Source organism: Condylura cristata, unplaced genomic scaffold (genome assembly GCF_000260355.1).
Source record: "Condylura cristata isolate star-nosed mole 26May11 unplaced genomic scaffold, ConCri1.0 scaffold00011, whole genome shotgun sequence".
Classification (NCBI taxonomy): Eukaryota; Metazoa; Chordata; class Mammalia; order Eulipotyphla; family Talpidae; genus Condylura; species Condylura cristata.
In genome coordinates, this window is record NW_004567112.1 from 54,687,006 (window position 1) to 54,710,077 (window position 23,072).

Genomic DNA, 23,072 nt, shown 5'->3' on the forward strand with positions numbered 1-23,072 from the left:
TTTACCTCCTTTGTTAGGTTGACTCCCAGGTATTTGATTCTTTTTGTTTTAATTGAAAAGGGGATGGTTTTTTTTATCTCTGTTTCTTCTGCTTGGTTGTTTGTGTATAAGAAAGCCTCTGACTTTTGTGTGTTGATTTTATAACCTGCTAGCAAAGGTAAGAGTTTTTAAGGAAATTACAAGTTCTACTTCAGTGAGGATATGAATGCTAAGAAAGAAAACACCCTAGCTGCTGATAAGGAGAAAGTTTGAGTGATCTAGATAAATGGTCAAACCCGTCATTTGACATTTGACATCCCATTAAGACAAAGCCCAACTGAGAGAAAAGTTATAACTCTTCAAATCTTTGAGGGTGAAGAGAGGGGAGGAAGGTGTAAAAGATAAGTTTAAAAATGGCATAGATTGGTTCATGAGATTTAAGGGAGAGAAAAAAATCCTCATAACATAAAAATGCAAGGTAAGGCCCTCCCTGGTGGTGCAGTGGGTTAAACCACAGCACTGAGAGGCTAAAGCCACTTTGCATGAGTTTGATCCCCACCCCCAGAGGTGACCCACATGGCCCGGCAGACCTGTCCTGACCGGTCCACTGCTCCTCTTAGCAGTGTGCTTCGTCAGTCAGCCTGTTCTGCTCCCCACTCTGTCTCTGGTGAATCCTCTCACCACCCTTGCACCTCTGGCCTGTACCCCAGTTCTGTATGCATAAATAAATAAATCTTTAAAAAATGCAAAGTAAACAGCACGTGCTGACATAGAAGCTTCAGCAAGTTATCCAGATCTAACCCTAGATAAAGATTAGTGATGAAGGTGGCAACTTTGGACAGCAGTTTTTTCAGTGCAGACAAATATTCCTTCTGTTAGAAAAAGATACCATTTATGAATTTCATAAACAGAGAGAAGTCAATACCTAAATCTAAAGCTTCCAAGAAGAAACAGACTCTCTTATTAGGGACTAATGTAGATTATGTCTTTCAGTTGAAGCCAAGTGTCATTTATAATTCCAAAAGTTCCAAAGTCTTTAAGAATCATGTTAAATCTATTCTTCCTGTGTTCTATAAATGCAGCAACAAAACCTGGATAGCAGTGCATCCATTTACAACATGGTGTATTAAGTAACTTGCTACCACTGAGACCGATTGTTCAGAAAATAAGTTTCCTTTCAGAATATTACTACTCGTTGCATCTAGTGATGATATACAAAAAGATTCATGCTTGCTAACATGCATTCAATTTGCAGACCATGAGTCAAGAAGTGATTTCAACTTTCAAATCATATTCATTATGGTGGATCTGGGCAAAGCCAATTGAAAGGATTCATTATTCTATGTAACATTGAGAACATTTGATTTCATTGGAGGATGTCAAAATATCAAAATGTGTAAGAGTCTGGAAAAATTTGACTCCCAATCATCAAGAATGAGTTTGAGGACTCAAGATTTCAGTGGAGGAAGTAAATGTAGATGTAGTGGAAATAGCAAGAGAATTCAAGTTAGAAATGGAGCCTAAAGTGGTGACTGAATTAATACCATCTCATGATTAAACTAATGAAGAAGGAGTACTTGCTATGGATGAGCAAAAAAAGTGGCTTCTTGAGATGGAATCTATGTCTGGTAAAGGTACTATGAACATTGCAGAAATGACAACAGAAACTTAGAATTACATATAAACTTAGTTGATCAAGCAGCAGTAGGGTTTCAGAAGATTGACTTCATTTTTGAAACAAGTTCTACTGTGAGCAAAATACTACCAAGAGCTTCACATGCTACAGAGAAATCTTTCACAAAAGGAAAACTGAATTGATGAAGCAAACTTTGTTGTTTAAGAAATTGCTACAGCAACTCCAGTCTTCCACAATCACCACCTTTATTCATTCATCAATATGGAGGCAAGACCCTCCCAGAGAAAAGATTATAAGTCACCGAAGGGTCAATAATGATAGTAGTTTTTAGCAATCAAATATTTTTAAATTATGGTTTGTGTATTTTTTTTTAGTTTAGACATAACTTTTATTTGTATTGAGGGAAAAAACTCACTTTATAATAATAACTGTGTTATTATGGTGGTATGGAATTGAAGCTGCAGTATCATCAAAGTCCCCTGTATCAGCATTTTGCTTTCCTTGGTTTCTAAAAAATATAACAGTAAAATATTTTGAGAGACCACTTTCACATAACTTTTGATTATATTATTATAATTGGTATAATTATAACAATTTATTATAATAATTATAATACTATATTATAATAATTATGATAATTTATTACAATAATCTATTATAATAAAATTGTGATCATCATCATCATCATTATTATTATATACAATTATAATTTATTATTAAAATTGTTATATTTTGTTTGTTTATGATGATTTATTATAATAAATTATTATAATTTTATTATTTGTTTTTACTTTTCCTCTTACTGTGCTCAATTTATAAGTTACACTTTATCTGAGTCTTCCCTCTCAGATAAGAGGAGACTACCATGGAAGGTATAAAGCACCTCCAAATTATTAATATATTACAAATGCCATGCTCAAGTGCAAATTTACTTTTGGAAATTTAATATTTATTTTTTTATTACAATCAATGTTCCTTTGTATTCTCATATCTGACACAGAGTAGATGCTCAAGACGTGTCTTTTGGGTGAAGAGAGTGGTTTGATAGTGGTCAGCATATTGAGGCGTGATTCCTTTGATCTGTGTACCAGACCAGATCCAGTTATTCTTCACATTGAATTGTTCATACATAAAATCAGCTATATTCTAGGGTAAGTTCACCTGTGTGTTGGGCAGAGGGGAAAAGCACATTATAATAAAAGCTAGGAGGCTGACACAAATCTTAGTTCTACTTTTTGCTAGCAAGTATCCTGGATATGCTAAGTTTATTCTTGATATTCTGGTGTCAGTTTTTCTCTTGAAAGTCTGGATATTAAAAACAGAATTTTTAAATATACCCATCCTAGGAGGAAAAGTAGGAAACCACATTTCCTTATCCTGTCCCTCCATCCTTGGAGGTGCTGTGGTGTTCTGTGACATGAGGGAGTAGCCTTTGGTGAAGAAGGGGTAAGAGAGCAGAGGGAAGAGGTGAGGATTCCTGTGGCAACCATTTATGTATGTATGTGTTTATACAAGACTCAGATTATCATTATGCCATAGAATAGAAATATACAGAGGTATGACCTAGAGGGAAAAATTTCTCAGAACTAAGTTTAAATAATTTTTGGTACCTGGCAATAGAATGTATGTATTCTACGTAAAATGAGACATTATTTGAATTTATGTTTGAAGAGACAAAAAAAAAATGGAGAAGTTGAGAATTAAATCAACCAAAGAGTAACCCCAAATGCCTCCATCCATTTTGGGATGTACCTTTTTCTTTTTTTTTTTAATATTTATTTATTTATGCATACAGAACTGGGATACAGGCCAGAGGTGCAGGGGCAGTGAGAGGATTCACCAGAGACAGAGTGGGGAGCAGAACAGGCAGACTAAGGAAGCATACTGCTGAGGGGAGCAGCAGGCGAGACAGAGGAGGTCCGCTGCCCGATGTGGATCAACTTGGGGGCCGGGGATCCCACTAGCACTGAAGTGACTGTGGCTAGCTTGCACCACCAGGGAGGGACATCTATAACTAAGTTATATGAACCAAAGTCATTTAGACTTATGGCTTCTTATCTCCAGAAGACAGGAACTAAAATTGATTAAACATTGGTTCTCTGTAAAAATAAGTTAATATTTACTGTATAAAGAAAATCTCATTGGATTTCTTGTATAATAGGATAATCAGAAAATTGTTAATCAAAACCGGTTGGCTCTGTTACTAGGTGTAAAAGGGAGATAGAATATCCTCCAAGTTTTGGAGAAATTATCACATTTTATCCTTTCATGAAAGCCCTTTAACACAGAAAGTACTGTTGACACTTACAGATCAGGAAATTGTCAATTAGTGAGGTTATACACTTGCCTAAACTTCGTTTTAGTAGCAGAGCTGGGATTTAAAGCAGTCACAGTGAAATTTAATGTTTTTTCCTATTCCACCATGTTGCCCTTCATGAGAGCTTTATTAGAATAGCAATAATAATAACTAATGATAATACTGCTTACTGGGTACATACTTACTATGTGCCAGGAAATGTGTTAAAAGCTTTAAGTGCATTGTTCAATTTAACTATCAGAATGAATCTATGAAAAAGCAAATATTTTAATTTTGTAAATAAAGACACAGAGACTTGGGAAATTTAAGGACTTACCCACAGTCTCAGGCTGGTAAGTAGGAGCCAGTAGTCACTTTTTTGCACAGAGCCCTGGCTCCTACCATTCATGATGCTATTTCAAAGACAGTGTGGGGAACTGGAGGTATGGACTGCCATGCAAAGGACAGTTCCTTTTCTGAAGATGAGTCAGCAGGACACTGAAGCCCTATGTTGACTTGCTCAAGCTCACAAAATCAGCCATTCCAGGTGGCTAACGTTCATTTACCAAGTCACTTAGTTCAGAAGTCCATGAAATGCTTTCCAAACTTTTCTTTTACAGATACTTACTGCCATTGTTGGATCATTGTACAGAGGTGCGAATGCCCAAGTGACTGATACCATCTCTGAGGCCGAGTTGTTGAAATTGAGAAAGAACATTACTAAAAGGGAGATCAAGTGCTCAGGAGGCCTGCATCGTGGGGGTCTGTTCTGCTGTCAGCCCTGTGAGAAGGGTATGTTACACAAAACACCCCGCAGTAGAATAAAAACCAGGATGACGTGTAATGTATTAATAAAGAAAAAAAATTTTTTTTTAGATTTATTTATTTGTGCATACAGAACTGGGGTACAGGCCAGAGGCTCAGGGGAGGTGAGAGGCTTCACCAGAGACAGAGTAGGGAGCAGAACAGGCAGATCGAGGAAGTACACTGCTGAGGGGAGCAGCGGGTGGGCCAGGAGAGGTCTGCCACACCATGTGGTCACCTCCGGGGCAGGCGGGGTTCGAACTCATGAGGAAGAGGCTTTAGATTCTCAGTGCTGTGCTTTAACCCGCTGCGCCACCAGGGAGGGCCCAGAAAAAAAATAATTTTATAGCATTTGATTCTCCTACACTGTAGTATAATTGGGAAGGAAAAAGCTATAGAATTCTTTTCCCAAGGCCAGTTTAATTCATCCTCACCACACTTGTGTGTGTGAGTATAAATAATTTACAAATGAACTGTGTATCTGAAGTGAGAGGTTTTATCTATTTAGCTCCATTTTCGGTTGTCAAAGAAGATTATATGTTACAATCACAATAATTGTAGATTTCTGAAAGCAAGGGACTTGCACCTTTGAGAGGCTTGTCTCAACACTTATCAGAAGGTCTCTAAGAAAACTGTTTGATGAGAGTGACTGGAGCCTGCAAGCTATATTGCATTTTGTAGCTGAATAACTAGATGAGCTAGATCAGCAACAGACAAAAATGTACAACATTTTTAAATCATATTTTTTTCATCACTATCATCCCTGCATTTCTTTGTCTCTATTGCTCCCCTTTCCCTCTTAACCTCAGGGTGTTTGTTAATACCCATTAGTTTCTGAAAGTACTTCATGTTATTGAATTGTCTGCTATTTTAATGTCCATTAATTGTTTTCATAATTCTGACTTACTTTGCTACACATAATTCTCTCAAATTCCTTCCATTTTTTGGGAAAATGACTGCATTACATCCTTTCTAACAGCTATATAATAACTCCATGATATGTGTAGGTGAATAGATAGATAGATAGATAGAGAGAGAGAGAGAGAGAGAGAGAGAGAGAGAGATGTAGTATACAGTATATATACACATATATAGGAATATAGGATATAGTGTATATACACATATATATCTAGATAGATATATATGGATCTATATCTCACACCTTCTTGAGCCAATCATCCACTGATGGATATTTAGGCTGCTTCAGTATACTAATATGAATACTAATAGTGCAGGCATGTACATTGTGGGGCATATGGGTTTTTGTGTTCATGGTTTCATATTCTGTGGCTGTACCCCAAGAGTGGGATTGGTGGGAGCTACAGTATTTCCATTTTTAGATTTACTTCATGTTTTCCCTTTTTCAGTTTCTTTTTCTTATTTTAAAGATTTATTTATTTATGCATACAGAACTGGAGTACAGGCCAGAGGTGCAGGGGCAGTGAGAGGATTCACCAGTGACAGAGTAGGGAGAACAGGCCAACTGATGGAAAACACTGCTGAGGGGAGCAGCGGGCAGGTTAGGAGAGGTCTGACAGGTCATGTGGCTCACCTGGGGCTGGGGATTGAACTTGCACTGAACTGGCTGCAGCTGGCTTGTAGTGCTGCTTTTTAACCTGCTGCACCACCAGGGAGGGCCCCATTTTCAGTTTCTTAAGGTAAACCCAGATTGTTTCCCATAATGGTGACACCAACTTATACCCCACCACCAGTGTAATAGGGTAACTTTTTCTGCACATCCTCTCCAACACCTGTTCTTGGGTGGTCTTTCTAATACAAGCCATTCTCACAGGTGTGAGGTGAGACTAGTTGTAGTCTCATTGTAGTTTTAATCTGCATGTCTCTTACTAGAAGTGATGAAGAATATTTTTTCATGGAGTTATTTTGTGCTGGGCCCTGTATGGTGGGAATCCACAGTGATCTCTTCTATTCAGTTCCTCAGTCAGCATCTCTTATAGTCTCACCCCCATTTTCACTCCAGGCTCTTTGTAAGCACAAAGTGCAGCATCAATTATAGTTGATATGGAGTCACTGGCTGAGTTCTTTTCCATCACATAGAACTTCATGCCTTTGCTCCTGGTTTTGACAGTCCATTCAAGCATTTGTTTGTTTTGTTTTTAGCCCTTGAAGTTGGGGGTGACACATGTTTTGAATACCTCAGCCTAGGCTTCCAATCTAGGCTCCCCTATGAGGATGCCCAGGTAATCTGTATCTGATGCCTCCTGCTAATTTAGGCTCCAGATTTTCCATGTTGAAAGCCTTAGGCTCAAGTCAGTAACCCCTGATCTGCAGCTCTACCCCTGCAGTTCTCCAAATGTGCACCCTTCATCCTGCGTGCTAGTCTGCACACCCCTTAGCCAGTATAGTTCCAGATCTCAGATCTCAGGAGTCCCTGATGTTGGAATGTGTCTGCACTATTGATGAGGGAGTTGGGAGATGGGAGGGAATGTTCTCTGCAAGGCAGGTCCTCCTACTGGTGAGTGTCCCATTGTCACTATGAATTAAGCCCTCTTAAAGTTTTTCCTATACTTTTCTGCTGGGCAGCATGTGCATATTATCCTGTGCAGTGAATGTCCATTTCTCTGTCAGGGTTTTGTTGTGGGATGGCTTGGTTTCTTTGTTTTACTGCAATACAGTTGTGTATATCTGGAGGAGGCAAGCCTAATGGTTTCACTCTGCTTCCATTTATGTATCTTATGATCTGGTCTTACATGCAACTATCTTATCATTTTGAATTTGTGTGTATGTATATGTATGGAGTGAAATATTGATTTAGTTTCATTCTTTTACGTGTGTCTATCCAGCAACAGTTGAAGAGACTTTCTTTTTACCATTATATACTCTTCACTCCTTTATCATAGATTAACTGTGGAATTATGTTTGGACACTCAATTCTATTCCTTTTCATCATTTTTATTCAACTAGCATAATGGTTTGAATAGTGTAGCTTTGTAGTATAATTTATAGTTGGGGCATGTGATACTTCTGAACTACTTTTTCATCAGGATTATTGCCTGATCTTTTTTTTTTTTCATGTAAATTTCAATGATGTCTGTATTTTAGAAATTTTACATTTTTTCTAGGTTATCCAAATTACTGGCATGTATATGTTGATTATTATCTCCTATTATACTTTGCATTTCTGAGATATTTGTTGTTACTTCTGCATCTTTATTTCTGATTCTCTTTATTAGAGTTGTTTATTTTGTTTATTTTTTTTTTCCAATTGAAAGATTACACTTTTGGTTTCTTGATTTTTTGGATTGTCTTTTTTATTTCATTTATTTCTGTTCTGATTTTTATATCCTTCCTTTCACTGCATTTGTTTTTATTTGTTCTTCTTTTTCTATTTCTTTGAGGTATAAGTTTATGTTATTAATTTGAAATCTTTCTTGCTTCTTGATATGGGGCTGTATTGCTATGTACTTCCCTCCTACTACTGCTTTTGCTATGTCCCATGGGTTGTAGAAGCTCATTTGTGTTTCTCTCTAGTCACTTTTTTAAATTTCTTCTTTGATTTCCTCATTGACCTAGTAGTCATTCAATAGTGTGTTCTGTGTACACATGCTAGATATGTTTTTGCTTTTTTTGTGTGGTTGATTTCTAGCATGAAACCATTGTGATTAGAGAAGATATCTGATATGATCTGATTCTTAATGGATTTATTGACACATGTTTGTGATCAAGGATGTGGTCTATCCTCTATTACGGTATATAAGAAGTTGAGAAGAATGTATACTCAAAATTACAGAGGGGGGTGTGAGCAGTGACGTGTCCTATAAATATCTACTTATCTCTTCATTTCAGGTGATTGTTTCCATCTTGATTTTTTTAACTGGTTGCTCTGTCCATTTTTGAAGGTGGGGTAGTGAAGCTCTCTACTTCAATTGTGTTTCTGTCAATATCTCTTTTTAGATTTATTAATAGTTGCATACATGTTTTGATGCATCTTCATTTATTATATGTACATTGATGAATGTTGTTTCATCCTGATAATCCCTTCATCATTACATAAATTCCTTCCCTGTCTTTTACTACCTTCCTACCTAAATTCCAGTTAGGCTGATGACATTATGACTGTCCCTGCCTTTTGAGGGGGAAGGTCCCATTTGCTTGTGGGATAGTTTTCCAACCATTTACTTTGAGCCTATGTTTATCTTTGGAGCTCAGATGTGTTTCCTGGGACAGCAGAAAGTTGGGGTTTGTTTTCTGATCCAGTCAGTCCATGTCTTTTGATTTGTGAGTAGAGTCAGTTTATATTTAGGAAGGCTGTTAATATATGAGAATTTTTTTTATCAACATGTTGTTACTTTTTGATTCTATTTTCTTCCTCATTCTCTTTGATTTCTACAGGAGAGCACATATGAACATTTCTTGTAGGGGAGATATACTATTTGCAAATTCAGCTTTTGTTTGTCTGTAAAGGTTTTATTTCCCCTTCATATCTGAAAAAGAATCTTGTAGGATATATATTCTTAGTTGGCTGTTTTTATCTTTAGATATGTCATTTTATTATTTCCTTGCTCACATGGTTGTTTCAGAGAGTCTGATGCAAGTTGATGGAGGTATTTTTATAGTTTACCTATTATTTTTTTCTTTTTACCAAACTACCTTCAATATACTCTCTTTGTCTTGAACTTGTGATAGTTTCATAACTATTTTTCTTGGTGTAGGTAGCATTACAGTTACGTTACTGACTGCCCTTTTAGCTTCATGAATTTGTATATTCAACTCCTTCGTCATGTTTGGGAAATTTTCCTTTACAATTTTTTGAATAAGCTCTTTGTTCGTCTCCCTCCCCTCTTTCGGGATTTGTCTCCCTCCCCTGTTGTCTCGCATTAAAGAGTTGGATAGTTCTCAAAGTGTTTCTTGATATTTTTTTGTTCATATTTCTCTTTCTTCTTCCACATGGGCCTTTCGTATAGCATTATCTTCAAGCTCACTGATTATATTCTCCATTTGATCTATTCTGCTTTCATAGTTCTCTGTAGAATTTTTTTAATATCCTCTTTTGAGCATTTTATGTCCTGATTCAATGCTGTTTTATTATTTAAAGCTCAGTTTCTATTTTTCTGTTGATTAATTGCATCTTTCCAGTCATTCAGTTATGTTTCTGAGTTTTCTTGTGTCTTCTTCATCAGCTTCACTGTGTTTCCTTCCGTCAATTTGATTTCCTTTATGATTTGATTTTGAACTATCTATCTGATGGAAAGATAAAATCTTTCCTATCTTTGTATTTCGATTCTGTAGTGTTGTTCTCTTCTTATGATTCCCTGGAAATTGCAAGTTGCCATGTTCTTGTGTTTGTTTTATTTTTGGTCTGCCCATTTTGCAGCTGTATATTGCCCTATTTTTTTAAGTATTTTTTATCAACAATTTAGAAATGTGTACTACTAGTTTTACTGCAAATGGTACTCTGGTTTTAATATGACTGTAGACAGTTGACCTTTTCCAGCTTCCTTAGTTACAGAGACATGCTGCTGAATCATGCTGTGAATGAGTTCTTAGAGGAATTCAGCCACTGGTGTAAATGTGTTAGGGAGATGATCTTGACCTGAAGGTAGGGGAGGAGGAACATATCCTGTTCCTATCACTGAAAACCTAGTCTACTGAGAATCTCTCAGATCCTTGGCATATTTTTCCTTGGTTAAGGGTGAGTGACCCTCCCTAGGGTCATGAGCAGAGTAGCAGAACAGTGGTTTGCATAACAACTTCCCAACCCTAAACCATCACCTTCAGCAATTTCTCTCAGCTCACCTCTTGTTAATGAAGCATGAATAGTCATGTTCCTTTGGTGCAATTTGTATTAGTCTCTGGTTTGTTTCTCTTGGTATAGTGCCAGAAAAATTAATTTAGATGGATCTTTCAGGAGTGATGTAAGTAACCTCCTCAGATGCCATATTCTTGTACAGGTTTTCAGAACCTCTATAGAAAATTCCATGGGGATTACAACTGTGATTAAAAAAAAAAAACTGCACAAAAAAAATCATTAAAAAAAAAAAAGAAAGAAAATTTCCTTTGTACTCTAAACCCACTTAAGCCCATTACATTGACTTTCTCCAAATGGGAGTAGATAAAGTCTTCTTGATTTTTTTTGACTTACTAAACACCATCAACTTGTCCCACAAATTGAGACCTTTATTCACATTTTTTTTTTAATTTATTTATTTGTGCATACAGAACTGGAGTACAGGCCAGAGGCTCAGGGGCTGTGAGAGGCTTCACCAGAGACAGAGCGTGGAGCAGAACAGGCAGATCGACGAAGCACACTCCTGAGGGGAGCAGTGGGTGGGTCAGGAGAGGTCTGCCACGCCATGTGGTCACCTCCAGGGCAGGCGGGAATCTAACTCATGCGGAAGTGGCTTTAGCTTCTCAGTGCAGTGTTTTAACCCGCTGCAGCACTAGGGAGGGCCCCTTTATTCACATTTTAAAACCTAAAATGCAAACCAAAACAAAGAATTGCTTTACATATCAAACTGCCAAGTCTATTTTTGTATCTACTTTTTTAGTTTTGCTTTATTTATTCTTTTCATTTTGTTTATTTTTAATTTTACTTAAGAAGTGATTCCATCCCTGGTGAGTTTTCTTGTGAAATAACTGGTCTCATATACCAGTATTGGAACATAAATTATTATAACATTTTGAGAAAGAAATTTGGACATACTGACAGAGTAATTGAATTACAGGAAAATGCCTTAGGAAAACAAAGAAAAAAATAAAAAGGAAAGTGTTGTAGGCATGGCATTTCATTAGGATACTCAGTGATATGGGATTGACTTGATAAATTTCATAGTACTTACTCAAAGGCTGATATGTATCAATCAAAGTCATTTTCTGATATGTTATCAATGAATAATAAATTCTTTTAAGGAATTTCTAACTGATCGGCTGGCTGGATTTGTGATAGCATCCTTAACGACATACAATGAACACTAAACATTCTCCCCATTCTTATCTCTCTTCATATAGCCTAGGTTTATCAATATTCAAATTGTTTCAGAAAGTGGTTTTGTGACACTGATATATAATTTAATTAAATATGGTATGTCATTGATTTATGAATACAGAGAAAAAACAGATTCTATGAAAACTAGTTTGAATGATTTAGAGAATTTCAGTAAAGGTGAGTTTCTAAAAATATCATTGATGGATTAGATGTGGGAAAAACAAATGAAAAATCTTGTCACCTAAATTTTTATTCTTCAAAAAGAAAGGAAGGAAGGAAAGAAGGAAGAATGAAAGAAAGAAAAGAAGAAAATAAGAGAAAATCACAGGTGATATTTTCAAAGTGACTTAAATGAGAAAGAATGTAGAACTCTAATAACTTGGTTCTACATTATGTGATTAGTAAATGATTATATAACTATGCTGTATAAACTAAAAGAAAATATTTACAGTATTTTTAATGATAACACATCCAGTAAGAATTCTACAGTGCTGTGCATAGGTTGTGTGTGTGTGTGTGTGTGTGTGTGTGTGTATTGATGCATAGCAGTGTACTCAGATACATGAAAACGATGAATGTTAGCAATGAATAACAGTGAAAATAATAACAATGAATATTTATGGATAATTTATTTATGGATGCTTTTTATTATTTCCTGCCTTTTCCAAATTTTCTGCAATCTGCTTACCTACTTTTATAGCCAGAAAAAAATATTTCAAGATCTTGTTTTGAAGAAAGCAACCAGTCATTTTTATATTTAATAAACATAAGTTTTTTACTTTGGAGGGAAAAATCTTGTAATTTGTTTTGCTAGGCATATTCTGCAAGGTAATTCATTAAAAAAGACAATTCACTTCAAAGTCAGTGTAGTACCATTGGCAAGCCAATGAAATGATACCTTGGTTCAGTTTCCTTAAAAATATTGCTGTAGGCCCTCCTTGGTGGCACAGCAGGTTAAAGCACAGCACTAAGAAACTAAAGCTACTACAGCATGAGTTCGATCCCCACCTGCCCCGGAGGTGACCACATGGCATGGCAGACCTCTCCAACCCGCCCCCTGCTCCTCTCAGCAGTGTACTTCAATGATCTGCCTGTTCTGCTCCCCACTCTGTCTGTGGTGATGCCTCTCACCACCCCTGCACCTCTAGCCTGTACCCCAGTTCTGTATGCATAAATAAATATTAAATCTTTAAAAAAATATTGCTGTAATATGTGACATAGGCCTGATGCATTGTATTTGAATTTGGCTCAAGAATTTTGTGATTTATTTATTTATCTTCATTGTCTTTGTGTATTAAAACATCACATATTAAATTTCTTAATCTGTTCCTGTAGCAAATATTTTGTTTTATACAAAAGATTTTATAAGATTTTTTAAAAGTTGTGTACCCAGGAAAGACATCAGTTATTTTGCTGCATATGTGAGTGGAGCAGATGACACATTGCCTCTTCTTTTTAATCAGTTATACCATTAATAATAAGAGTCATGTGTTTTTCTTAAATTTCCCTTTATGCTTTCTTCTTTGTCTTCATTTTCTATCACTTTACCTTAACCTAGTTTCCCACAAAGTAATAAGCATCATTTGATATCATGTATTTATTTGGATATACTTTGTTTTCCCCTGAGAATATGTCCTTGGAGAGCAAGGCTTTATCTTGTTTCTGGCAGTATCTCCACCTTCCAGAAAATACCTTGTACACAGTAGGCATTTAATATATTTTTGTTAGATAAAGGGATTTTACAGGGGAAGGCAAAGTTATTACACTTTAGAACATAAAAAACCAATGTCAATATAAAAAAAAGTCTTTTTCTATATGCAAAAATAAAAAAAAAAAGCTAGAAGAGGAAGACATCAAGAGAACAGTCCCATTTACAGTTACAGCAAAAACAATATCTTGGAGTAAACTTATTGGAAGGGAAGGACCTTTACAATGAAAAATATAAGAGATTGCTTAAAGAAAGAAAAAGACAAAGTAATGGAAAGATATTTCCAGCTTATAAATTTCAGGAATTAACATTCTTACTTTAGCCATTTTACCCAAAGCAACGTACAGATGTAATGCAATCCCTATCAAAGTTCAATGACATTCTTCAAAGATATAGAAAAACATAATTGTAATTCACATGGGATCATATAGGACTCCAAATAGCCAAAGCAATTCATAAAAAGGAGAAGAATGGAGGTATTAACACCCAGACTTCAAGCTATCTATAGAGTTATAATGATCAAAACAGTACGACACTGGAAAAAAAGCAGACTCATAGATCAATAGAATAGAATTGAAAGCCAGAAATAAACCTGACCATCTAAGGACAGTTAATTTATTACAAAGTAGCCAAGAGTACAGTTTAGAGAGAAGAAACTCATTAATTCTGGACTGTTCAAGTCAGATAAAAAGAATGAAAGACCACTACCTCACACAAAAATTAACTCAAAATATATAAAAGACTTGGATATAAGACTTGAAACAATAAAATACATAAAAGAAAACAGGCAAAACCCTCCACAAAATAGGTTCTGGTGATTTGTTGATTCAGATTTGTAGATTCATCTCCGAGAAGAAAAACAAAAAGGAATGTAAGCAACTGATACTAAACCAAACCAAAAGTCTTCTGCACATGAAGGGAACTATCACTAAAACAAAAACAAAATAAAACAGAAAATAATTGTACAACATACATTTGACAAAGGGCTAGTATCCAAGATCTATGTATAACTCATCTAACTAAAAAAAAAAAAAAAAAAACCCAATAAATAACACAATAAAAAAAAAATGGGTATAAGAGCTAAGCAGATACTTCTCCAAAAAAGACATACAGATGGCAAACAAGCACATGAAAACAAGCACATTATCATTTGTCATTAGAGAAATGGAATGTTTTATTGTCATCTTTTTATACTTCCTATATGACTGCATGGCCACCTCAAGTTCAGTCACTTGTTCTGTTTTGTTCTTGGGCAGGTGAAAGGAAAGTTGCTGACTGCACAGTAAGTAAAGGAAAGCCAACCTGTGAACCTTGTCCAGAAGGAAAGGAGTATACAGAAGTAGATCATTATTCCACTAAATGTAGAAGATGTAGCATTTGTGATGCAGAACATGGTAAGTACCTTAAAATATAAGAGGGATCAATGATGGCATCCACATAGAACCACTTGTGATACAGTGTGAAATTGGCACATATTTGGTGCTTTGTTGGCATAGAGGAAGAAATGGGCTGGGATTGGTGGAGTAAAGAAGGACCAGGTGCTGAAGTAAGCACTGGTCTAGACTTCTTTGGAGCCAGCCTAAGCAATTCTCCCAGACATAGGAGAATAGTTTACTCTGAACCCTGTGAAGAGTCTCATCCTCTATAATCATAATTGTAGAAATAGTTTATTCTGCTTTGATTTACACTTGGGTAATGGCTCTTGTTTATGTTCAGAAAGGATCATAAGCTTGCCAATACAAGGACAAACAAACCCAAGAGATGGATAGGATACTCCCCCCTCACTGGGGATTTCTTTTGTCCTGATGATTCTAGTTGGAGCCTATTTTCATAATCTGTTTATTTCTAGCTGTGATTAATGGTCTGCAAATTGATTCTTTAGGTTTTGAAGTAGAAAAAAACTGTACCCGGATACAGAACACCAAATGCAGATGTAAAGCAAACTTTTTTTGTGAGAATTCTGCATGTGAACACTGTAATCCTTGCATTATGTAAGTTTAATCTTTCTCTGATTAAAATGCTAGATATGCCTTGAGAGCTGTGTGACTGTGGAATAATAAGTTCTCTCCAACTGAGGTAATTTGAGTCTGAAAAATGAAGCAAACAAATTATTAATCAATCTTGAAGCTTATTCAGAGCTACTTGTATACAGGAGTCCTCAATGCTGGAGTTGGTGATTAGGACTTGAGTTGGAGACAGGATCTGCACCAACCCCTGACAGAGGTCTTCTTATACCCTTAGTACATGTGATCTCTCTTGTGTAAGACTAATGAGACCAGGTTTTTGTGTGTGTGTATGGGGGTGAGGGGAATTGGCATGTCTCTTGAGTCTTTATTCTAGTAAGATCTGTAGAGTCTTGTACAGATCAGTACAGATGGTACACATAATGAAGCCATGGGGAAACTGGCTATCTGCCCTGGGTTAGAGAGTTGGTCAGTATTGGTCACAGGACTAAAATTGCATTAATGTTATATGGGGTCACTTTGATTTCCCTACAGAGATAATGTTTTCCTAGTGTGGAAGCAGTACTGACTGAGAGTCAAGAATTTGGGTTTTAGTCCTACTTTGCTTCCAAGCAACTATATAAACATTTTTTTCATATGAATACTATCTCCAAACATTTATTGAAGACATCCTGTGTGCTTGACATTGTGTTGGCTGATAAAGTTAATGATATGAACAAGACACACTCTGACATCAAAGGTCTTGGGCTAGGGACAGAAAAACACCAGAAAACCAATGTTTATTGTATGTCAACACCATATGGCGAACATCAGAAGAGACTTGCCCTTAGGATTTTATCAGTTATACAGGAGAATCTTCCATCTCTATCTGAAGGTATGACATGTGGCTTGAGTTTTGAAGAAGAAAAAAGATTACCAGGTGTACACAGATGGAAGAGACATTTCAGGCCAGGGAACAGCAACTGCAAGAGACAGAGGAAGTTCCTAGGGAACAAAATGCGTGGCAGGTATAAGGAGCCAGGATGACTGGCTTGAAAGACTGGAGCTTATCTTTCATGCTGAAGAGCTTGATTTTGATCCAAATTTAGAAAATCTGTGCAACTCACTTTTCTCCCAATGAATTGGTTAAGTTTGTGTAGATCAGTTAACCTCTCTGAGCTTTAGTTTTCTCACTCATAGATTGCAGAAAATATTGACTTGTCCTATCAACCTCATTTCTGTGACAATCCACATTGGGTAACCACATTATAAAAATAGACTTTCTTTGTAAATTAGTGCTTTGTATGGACATAAACATTTAGGATTGAAATTTATGAGCTTCTCAAACTTATACTTCATCTTGGGATCTTTTGAGAGTAGGGACATGAGGCCTTCTGGTTTATTTATTTATTTTTAACTTATTCGTAAAAGTTAAGGCGCATGCAGTTAACCTAGTCCTCCCTTCCAGCCCCAAGGGTCCAAGTAATGACAGGTTAAGTAGAAGTTATGGGAGAGGGCCTAATTTATAAAACACTGTTAGGGAGTAGACCTAAATAGATCATCATCTTGATTTCATTTTCTCACCATGACTCTGTGAGGCAGTTGGTAGGGTGACCTCCTGTTGCTAATGAGAAAACAGGCTCATGGTGGTTAAGTGAGATGCCCAAGTTCACCTAATTAAGTAACAGGCAGAGCCATGCTGTAGCTTCATCAGAGTGTCAGTGTCCCATTGTTTGAAGAAAATCCTACGTGTGTCACCTACTCACCCCCATATATTAAATGAGGAACCTCTGAGAGCCACGTGATAGCTCCCTAGCCGGAAATATGGGCAGCACTCTTGTTTGGCCGCTTTTTTTGTCCTATGGGGCTGTTTTGGAATTGTTTTTGGCAGTTCATTGTTGCTTCCTAGCATTTGTGAAGTCACATTATTATCAATAAATGTGCTGAGGGCTTTTTTTTTTTCCTATTTTATCCTTTTTTCTTCAATATTTGATTACCTTCTATTAACTCTTGGTTTTTTAAAAAATACAGTCATTCTTTGGGATACGTTTCATCTGAACACCCAAATTATAGTATGCATGTGTCAGCTTTAGGTGCTAATCTAGAAATATTGAGGGAAAATGTTTGCCAGAGCTACCATGGGTAAAATGGCCTCACATTTATAATGTATCATGAAAAATGATCACGGAATCAGTCCCGCAGGCTTTGAAAATTTCCTCTGTGTATTTTTCTAGGTGTGAACATGGAATCATTGAGAATTGTACATCAACCAGTAACACCAAATGCAAAGAAGGTGATTATTTCTTTTTATGATTCTGTTCTTTCTTCCATCCCCTCCTATAGTCAGATATAAAGAGAAGCCAGGTCTTTTGATTCTTTGAGTGTATCTTGTTTAATGTTAAAGATTGCTTCTGAAGTGTAACTGTGCCATACTCCAATCTGCAGGCTCCAGATCTAACTTGCTGTGGTTGCTTGTCCTGGTACCAATTGCTACACTAATCTCATTCGGTAAGTTCTAATTTTGTTCAACCACAGAAGTAACTTGAGAAGTAATAATTCTCAAGAACTCCATCTGTTTCTCATTTAGGAGAAAGTTCCTACCAGGCAGGCAAGTAGTTGGTAGGTAACGATTTATATTGTTAAATTCCTGGCGCTAAGTATCACACCTGATGAGAGCTGATACAAATAAATGTCCTTATCCCTCAGTTACTGCTTCTGTGAGACCATTTTGGAAGCACTGTGTGAATATTCCTATCGTTCCTATGAATCAGGGTTTTTTCATCCTGGAAGCAGACTGGTTGACCAAGAATCTGAAGTAATGTTTTACTGTGCATTAAGATTGCCCCACATATAAAGTAGGACACAGCACTGCAAGCTAGTGGCAGCCGCTTCAATGTGAGTTCAATCCCCACCCCAGAGGTGATCCACATGGTGCAGCAGACCTCTCCTGACCCACCTTCTGCTCCCCTCAGCAGTGTACTTTGTCTAACTGCCTGTTCTGCTCCCCACTACTACTGGTGCATCCTCTCACCACCCCTGCACCTCTGGCCTACACTCCAGTTCTGTATGCATAAATAAATAAATCTTTCAACAAAATAAAAATAAGTAGACACATGAAGCAAGGATTTTCCCAAGAAAGGCATGCAAGGGATATTTGATAAATTCTCTCTCCTGGCTTCTCCCCCTTGTCCAAACTCCATGTATGTTTATTATTGCACATAAGCTGAAAATACTGTGTCAATACACTTTCTGCAAGGTCTACCTTAGTAAGGCCAGCAGCTAAGTCCAAGTTAGGTATAGTCCTAGTTACTCAAAAGCAATTCCTTTCAATCATGCATAAAACAGAATACAATCAACTTTACATAACTCTGAAACTTCCAATTTTTCCTTCTCTGTTGGAACAAGCCACATTTCATCAGTTCAACTGAAGATAAAGAGATTACCTTACCTTTTGATAGAATTTAACTAAAAAAAAGTAAATGTTTAAATGCAGTTGGCCCTCCCTGCTGGCACAACACGTTGAAGGACAGCACTGTGAAGCTGTCTGCAGCCACTGCAGCACTAGTTCAATCCCAGGGAGACCCACCTGGGGTGGCAGACCTCTCCTGACCCACCCACTGCTCCCCTCAGCAATGTGTTTTGGCGCATCTACCAGTTCTGCTCCCCACTCTGTCTCCGGTGAGCCCTCTTGCCCACCTGCACCTTTGGCCTATACCCCAGTTTTTGTCTGCATAAATAAATAAACCTTTAAAAATTAAGTAAATGAAATAATTGTGCCTAGAGACTTACAGATACTTTCATTCAACTCTTACCGACTCCAAGGACCTATTCACTGAATGTGTACTTTTGAGTTCAATGAGTGTGTCTTTAGATTTCTGGGCCTTAATGCCACTTCACACTAGCTGATGATGACTTTCCATAGTCTGTGTCTTCATGCCCTCCTGTAGCTGTGCTACCCATGCCAGGCTAGTGAGAAGGAGAGCTGGTACCAACCGGCTTCAGAATAGGTCGTTTATGATAACTGGACGACTCAACTAAGATGTAGCATAGTTGAAGAACACTAGGTCTAAAAGAGTGGGAGGTCTAAAATTGGGACAATGTGTTTGGTCAAATGAACTTGAAGTGAATTTTTCCTTCTTCCTTCTTATACCTCCTTAACATGAGAGCATATTCTTACCTACTTCCTACAAAGCTGAGCCCCGAGTCTGATAGAATTGTTTTTGATCTTTCAGGCATATATAGGCGGTACAGAGATAAAAAGAAAGGTCATCATGAATTTAAGGCTCCAAACTCTGTAAGTGTTGAAAACTGCATCAACTTTCTTAAATATTTCTTTCATATTTTTATTTTTTATCTCTTTTTAAAATGAACATTTATTGTGTTTCTGTGCACATGAATTAAAAGGACATAAAAAATGAATTAAGGGGTGGCTCAGTGGGTTAAAGCACAGCACTAAGAAGCTTAAACCACTTCCACGAGTTCGATTCCCACCAGCCCCAGAGGGGATCCACATGGCGAGGCAGACCTCTCCTGACTCGCCCGCTGCTCCCCTCAGCAGTGTACTTCATCGTTGTACCTGTTCTGCTCCCCACTCTGTCTCTGGTGAAGCCTCTCACTCTCCACATCTCTGGCCTGTACCCCAGTTCAGTATGAATAAATAAATCTTAAAAAAAAATGAATTAAAGGGTCCTTCTGGTGGTATAGTGGGTTAAAGCACAGCACTGCCAAGCTACCCCAGCCTTTTCAGCTAAGTTTGATCTCCCCCCGCCATCCAGGGAGGTGATGCATATGTCACAGCAGACCTCTTCTGTCTCACCACTGCTCCCCTCAGCAGTGTAATTTGTCGATCTGCCTGTTCTGCTCCCCACTCTGGCTCTGGTGAATCTCTCACCACCCCTGCATCTCTGGCCAGTACCTTGTTCTGTATGCATAAATAAATAAATCTAAAAAAATGAATTAAGACATGGTACTAGTTTATTAAGTAAACTTCTATATAAATAACATTGAATTGCCAAAGTTCAATTGAGATTGTGCTGAATGTGAACTGAAAAAAAGGAAGTGACCAAACTCCATACCCCACCTGGGAGACCATTTGCAAACTTTGACTCCTTTTGACTCCTTCAGAAGTCAAATACTAGTCATATAAACATGCATGTAAGTTGTTTGTCAGACATACTATATATGGTATTCTTAACAATATTATTATTGTATTCTGTATTCTCAAGTAAGCTAGAGAAAAGGAAAGGTGATTAAGAAAATCATAAGCAGGAGAAAATACACTTACAGAACTATACTGTGTTGGTTGATATTAGATATTGGTATGTCTGCATCATCTGTTTAGTAAAAAAACAGTATAGCTGGACTCTCATTTCATACCTGTGTTGTTATTCAAGGGTCTATTGTAATTTCAGCTAAAAACCACTTTTTGTCTCAAAAATAGCTTATAGCAAAGAAATTTTTGAGTAGTTACATTTGTTGTTTATTTTTTTAAATCTATGTTAAAAATAATTTCAGTCCATACCATGAATTCCTTAAATTCCTTGACTGTGTAAAAATATAAGACAATGCTGGAACCTTTTCTTTTTCCTTAATTTTTTAAAATAATATAATAGTTTGTTTTTACATCATTTTGTGCCTTTTTCCATCTCAGATGTAATTCCCATGGGCTTCCCATCACCAAATCACCCATGTGCCATCACCATAGTCCAGTGCATTTCCCTCCCCCACAGTTTTTGATCCCAAACCCCACTCCACCCCCATAAAATGTCTGTGGTATATAGTTGCTCATTATTATTTTCTCCCCTGGACTTTTAAATTCCTGCTAGGAGTGAAACCATCTGGAATTTTTCCTTTTCTTATTTCACTAAGTATGATCTTTTCAAGCTCCATCCATGTTGCTGCAAAAGGCATGTGTTTATTTTTTTTTGGTTGCTGAGTAATATTCCATTGTCTATATGTACACATCTTTTTAATCCAGTCATCTACATTTGGGCATTTGGGTTGTTTCCACATCTTTCCAATTGTAAATACAGCAGCAATAAACATGGTGTGACCATGCTGGAACATTTTTAATAAAAACACAGAATTAACCACTTAGCCTAACTAATTTTATCTAACAAACAACTAATTGTACACTTCCTTTAGTATTAAGGAAAAATTGGATTATATTTAAAATATTTGAATACATTTTTAATTATCTCTCTTCCATTTTTTTTCTCCCCAGGAAACATTGCTAAATGATTTCACTGGTAAGGCTTCTATTATGTTTTATCTCATATTTCATAGGGGTAGCTTCCTGGGTTAATAGGGCACTTAGATAAAATAATGTTGCTTATTTAAGTGACATAGTCCTTGAGCTCACAGTTATTTCTTCTCACCATCAAGAACTTATCAGGCGGTTTGTTTAAATTTGTAATTAATACTTAGAGTTAAAAATATGCCAGTTAATAGTAAGACACTATATTCCCAGGTTTGAGATAATTTTCCTTCAAAGTGGATATGTGTATAGAAGTCCTACCCAGTTTTACTTAAGTTTAATCTATATTGTGGTTCAGTTATTATTGGTATAGTCTAGTGCTAACTCTCTTGTGATTCTATTCAGTTATTTGACCTGTGATTCCTAAATATTAGGACCATAAACTCTTTGCCTGCCCTTTTAAATTTGTAGGTTATTGATCATTATATCTGTAAGGAATGTTAGAGTGATCTTTTCAATGTTTCTTATTTTATAGATGAAAAAAAAGATACAGAGATGTTATATATCTTGCCTATGTCATATAGAAAATTACGGAGGAGATAGGATTAGAACTCAAAGTTGTTTCTGTTTTCTTTTTTTGTTTGTTTTGTTTTGTTTTCTGATCAAGTCTTTAGACCTTTAGAACTTACTGTATTGTAGTACTATTAGAGGAGAAATAAGCATGGTCTCCAGAAATGGGAATTTCATTCAGGAAAACAGTTTTTCAGAGTCTAATCTTTATTTTTCAGACATTGACTTGAGTAAATATATCACAAGTATTGCTGAACTAATGACAGTAAACCAAGTTAAGGAATTTGTGCGAAAGAATGGTGTCAGTGAAACCAAAATAGATGAGATCAAGAATGACCACGTCCACGACTCAGCTGAACAGAAAGTCCAGCTGCTCCGTAATTGGTATCAAATCCATGGGAAGAAAGAAGCGTATGAAACTTTGATTAAGAGTTTCCAAAAAGCCAAACTTTGTTCTCTTGTAGATAAAATTCATGACCTAATCTTAAAGGAAAATGCAAACTTAAATCATGATAGACAAAACTTGGTCTAAATTGAAAAAAAAAAAAAAACACAAACAAAACTTAGTTTTGAGTATATACATTTAATGGAAGTAAGTTTCTAGTAACTTTATATTGTAAATATTGCTTGTTTTTTTAATGAGTATATTTGTTGTTTCCTTGATTAGATTTGCAGAATATGTTTACAAGTTCCAAGGGTCTCATGAGTGCACATTTGAGGATTTTTAAAATCTAGTTGGGAAGATATGGTTAAGAGGAAATGTAATGACATGTGAAATAACCAAAAGAATGTAGGCCCAGGACAAAGATGAGGACCATCCTCTGGTACTGAATATATATTTCTGGAGGTGTGACTGTAATGTATATAGAGACTCATGACTAACCATAGGCTGATCCCTAAATTAACAGAAGCTGTGACCTTATGCTGCAATCTTACAATCTCTGGAAAGGCTCCTAGACCTCTAAATGATCTCCCCAGCTCCATATTTATTTAC

The 23,072-nt window shown here is 36.6% G+C and overlaps 1 protein-coding gene across 1 annotated transcript in view; it reads left to right on the forward strand.

The window, feature by feature from the left end:
* The window catches only part of FAS (Fas cell surface death receptor), a 41,450-nt gene extending 18,840 nt beyond the window's left edge, over positions 1-22,610 (forward strand). Inside the window, exons 3-10 of the mRNA XM_012723472.1 lie at positions 4,532-4,703; positions 14,626-14,763; positions 15,252-15,360; positions 17,547-17,605; positions 17,758-17,820; positions 19,479-19,606; positions 21,536-21,560; positions 22,297-22,610. Coding sequence (XP_012578926.1) covers positions 4,532-4,703; positions 14,626-14,763; positions 15,252-15,360; positions 17,547-17,605; positions 17,758-17,820; positions 19,479-19,606; positions 21,536-21,560; positions 22,297-22,610 — 1,008 coding nt within the window. The remainder of the gene's footprint in view (positions 1-4,531; positions 4,704-14,625; positions 14,764-15,251; positions 15,361-17,546; positions 17,606-17,757; positions 17,821-19,478; positions 19,607-21,535; positions 21,561-22,296) is intronic.
* The last annotated feature ends 462 nt before the right edge of the window (positions 22,611-23,072 follow it).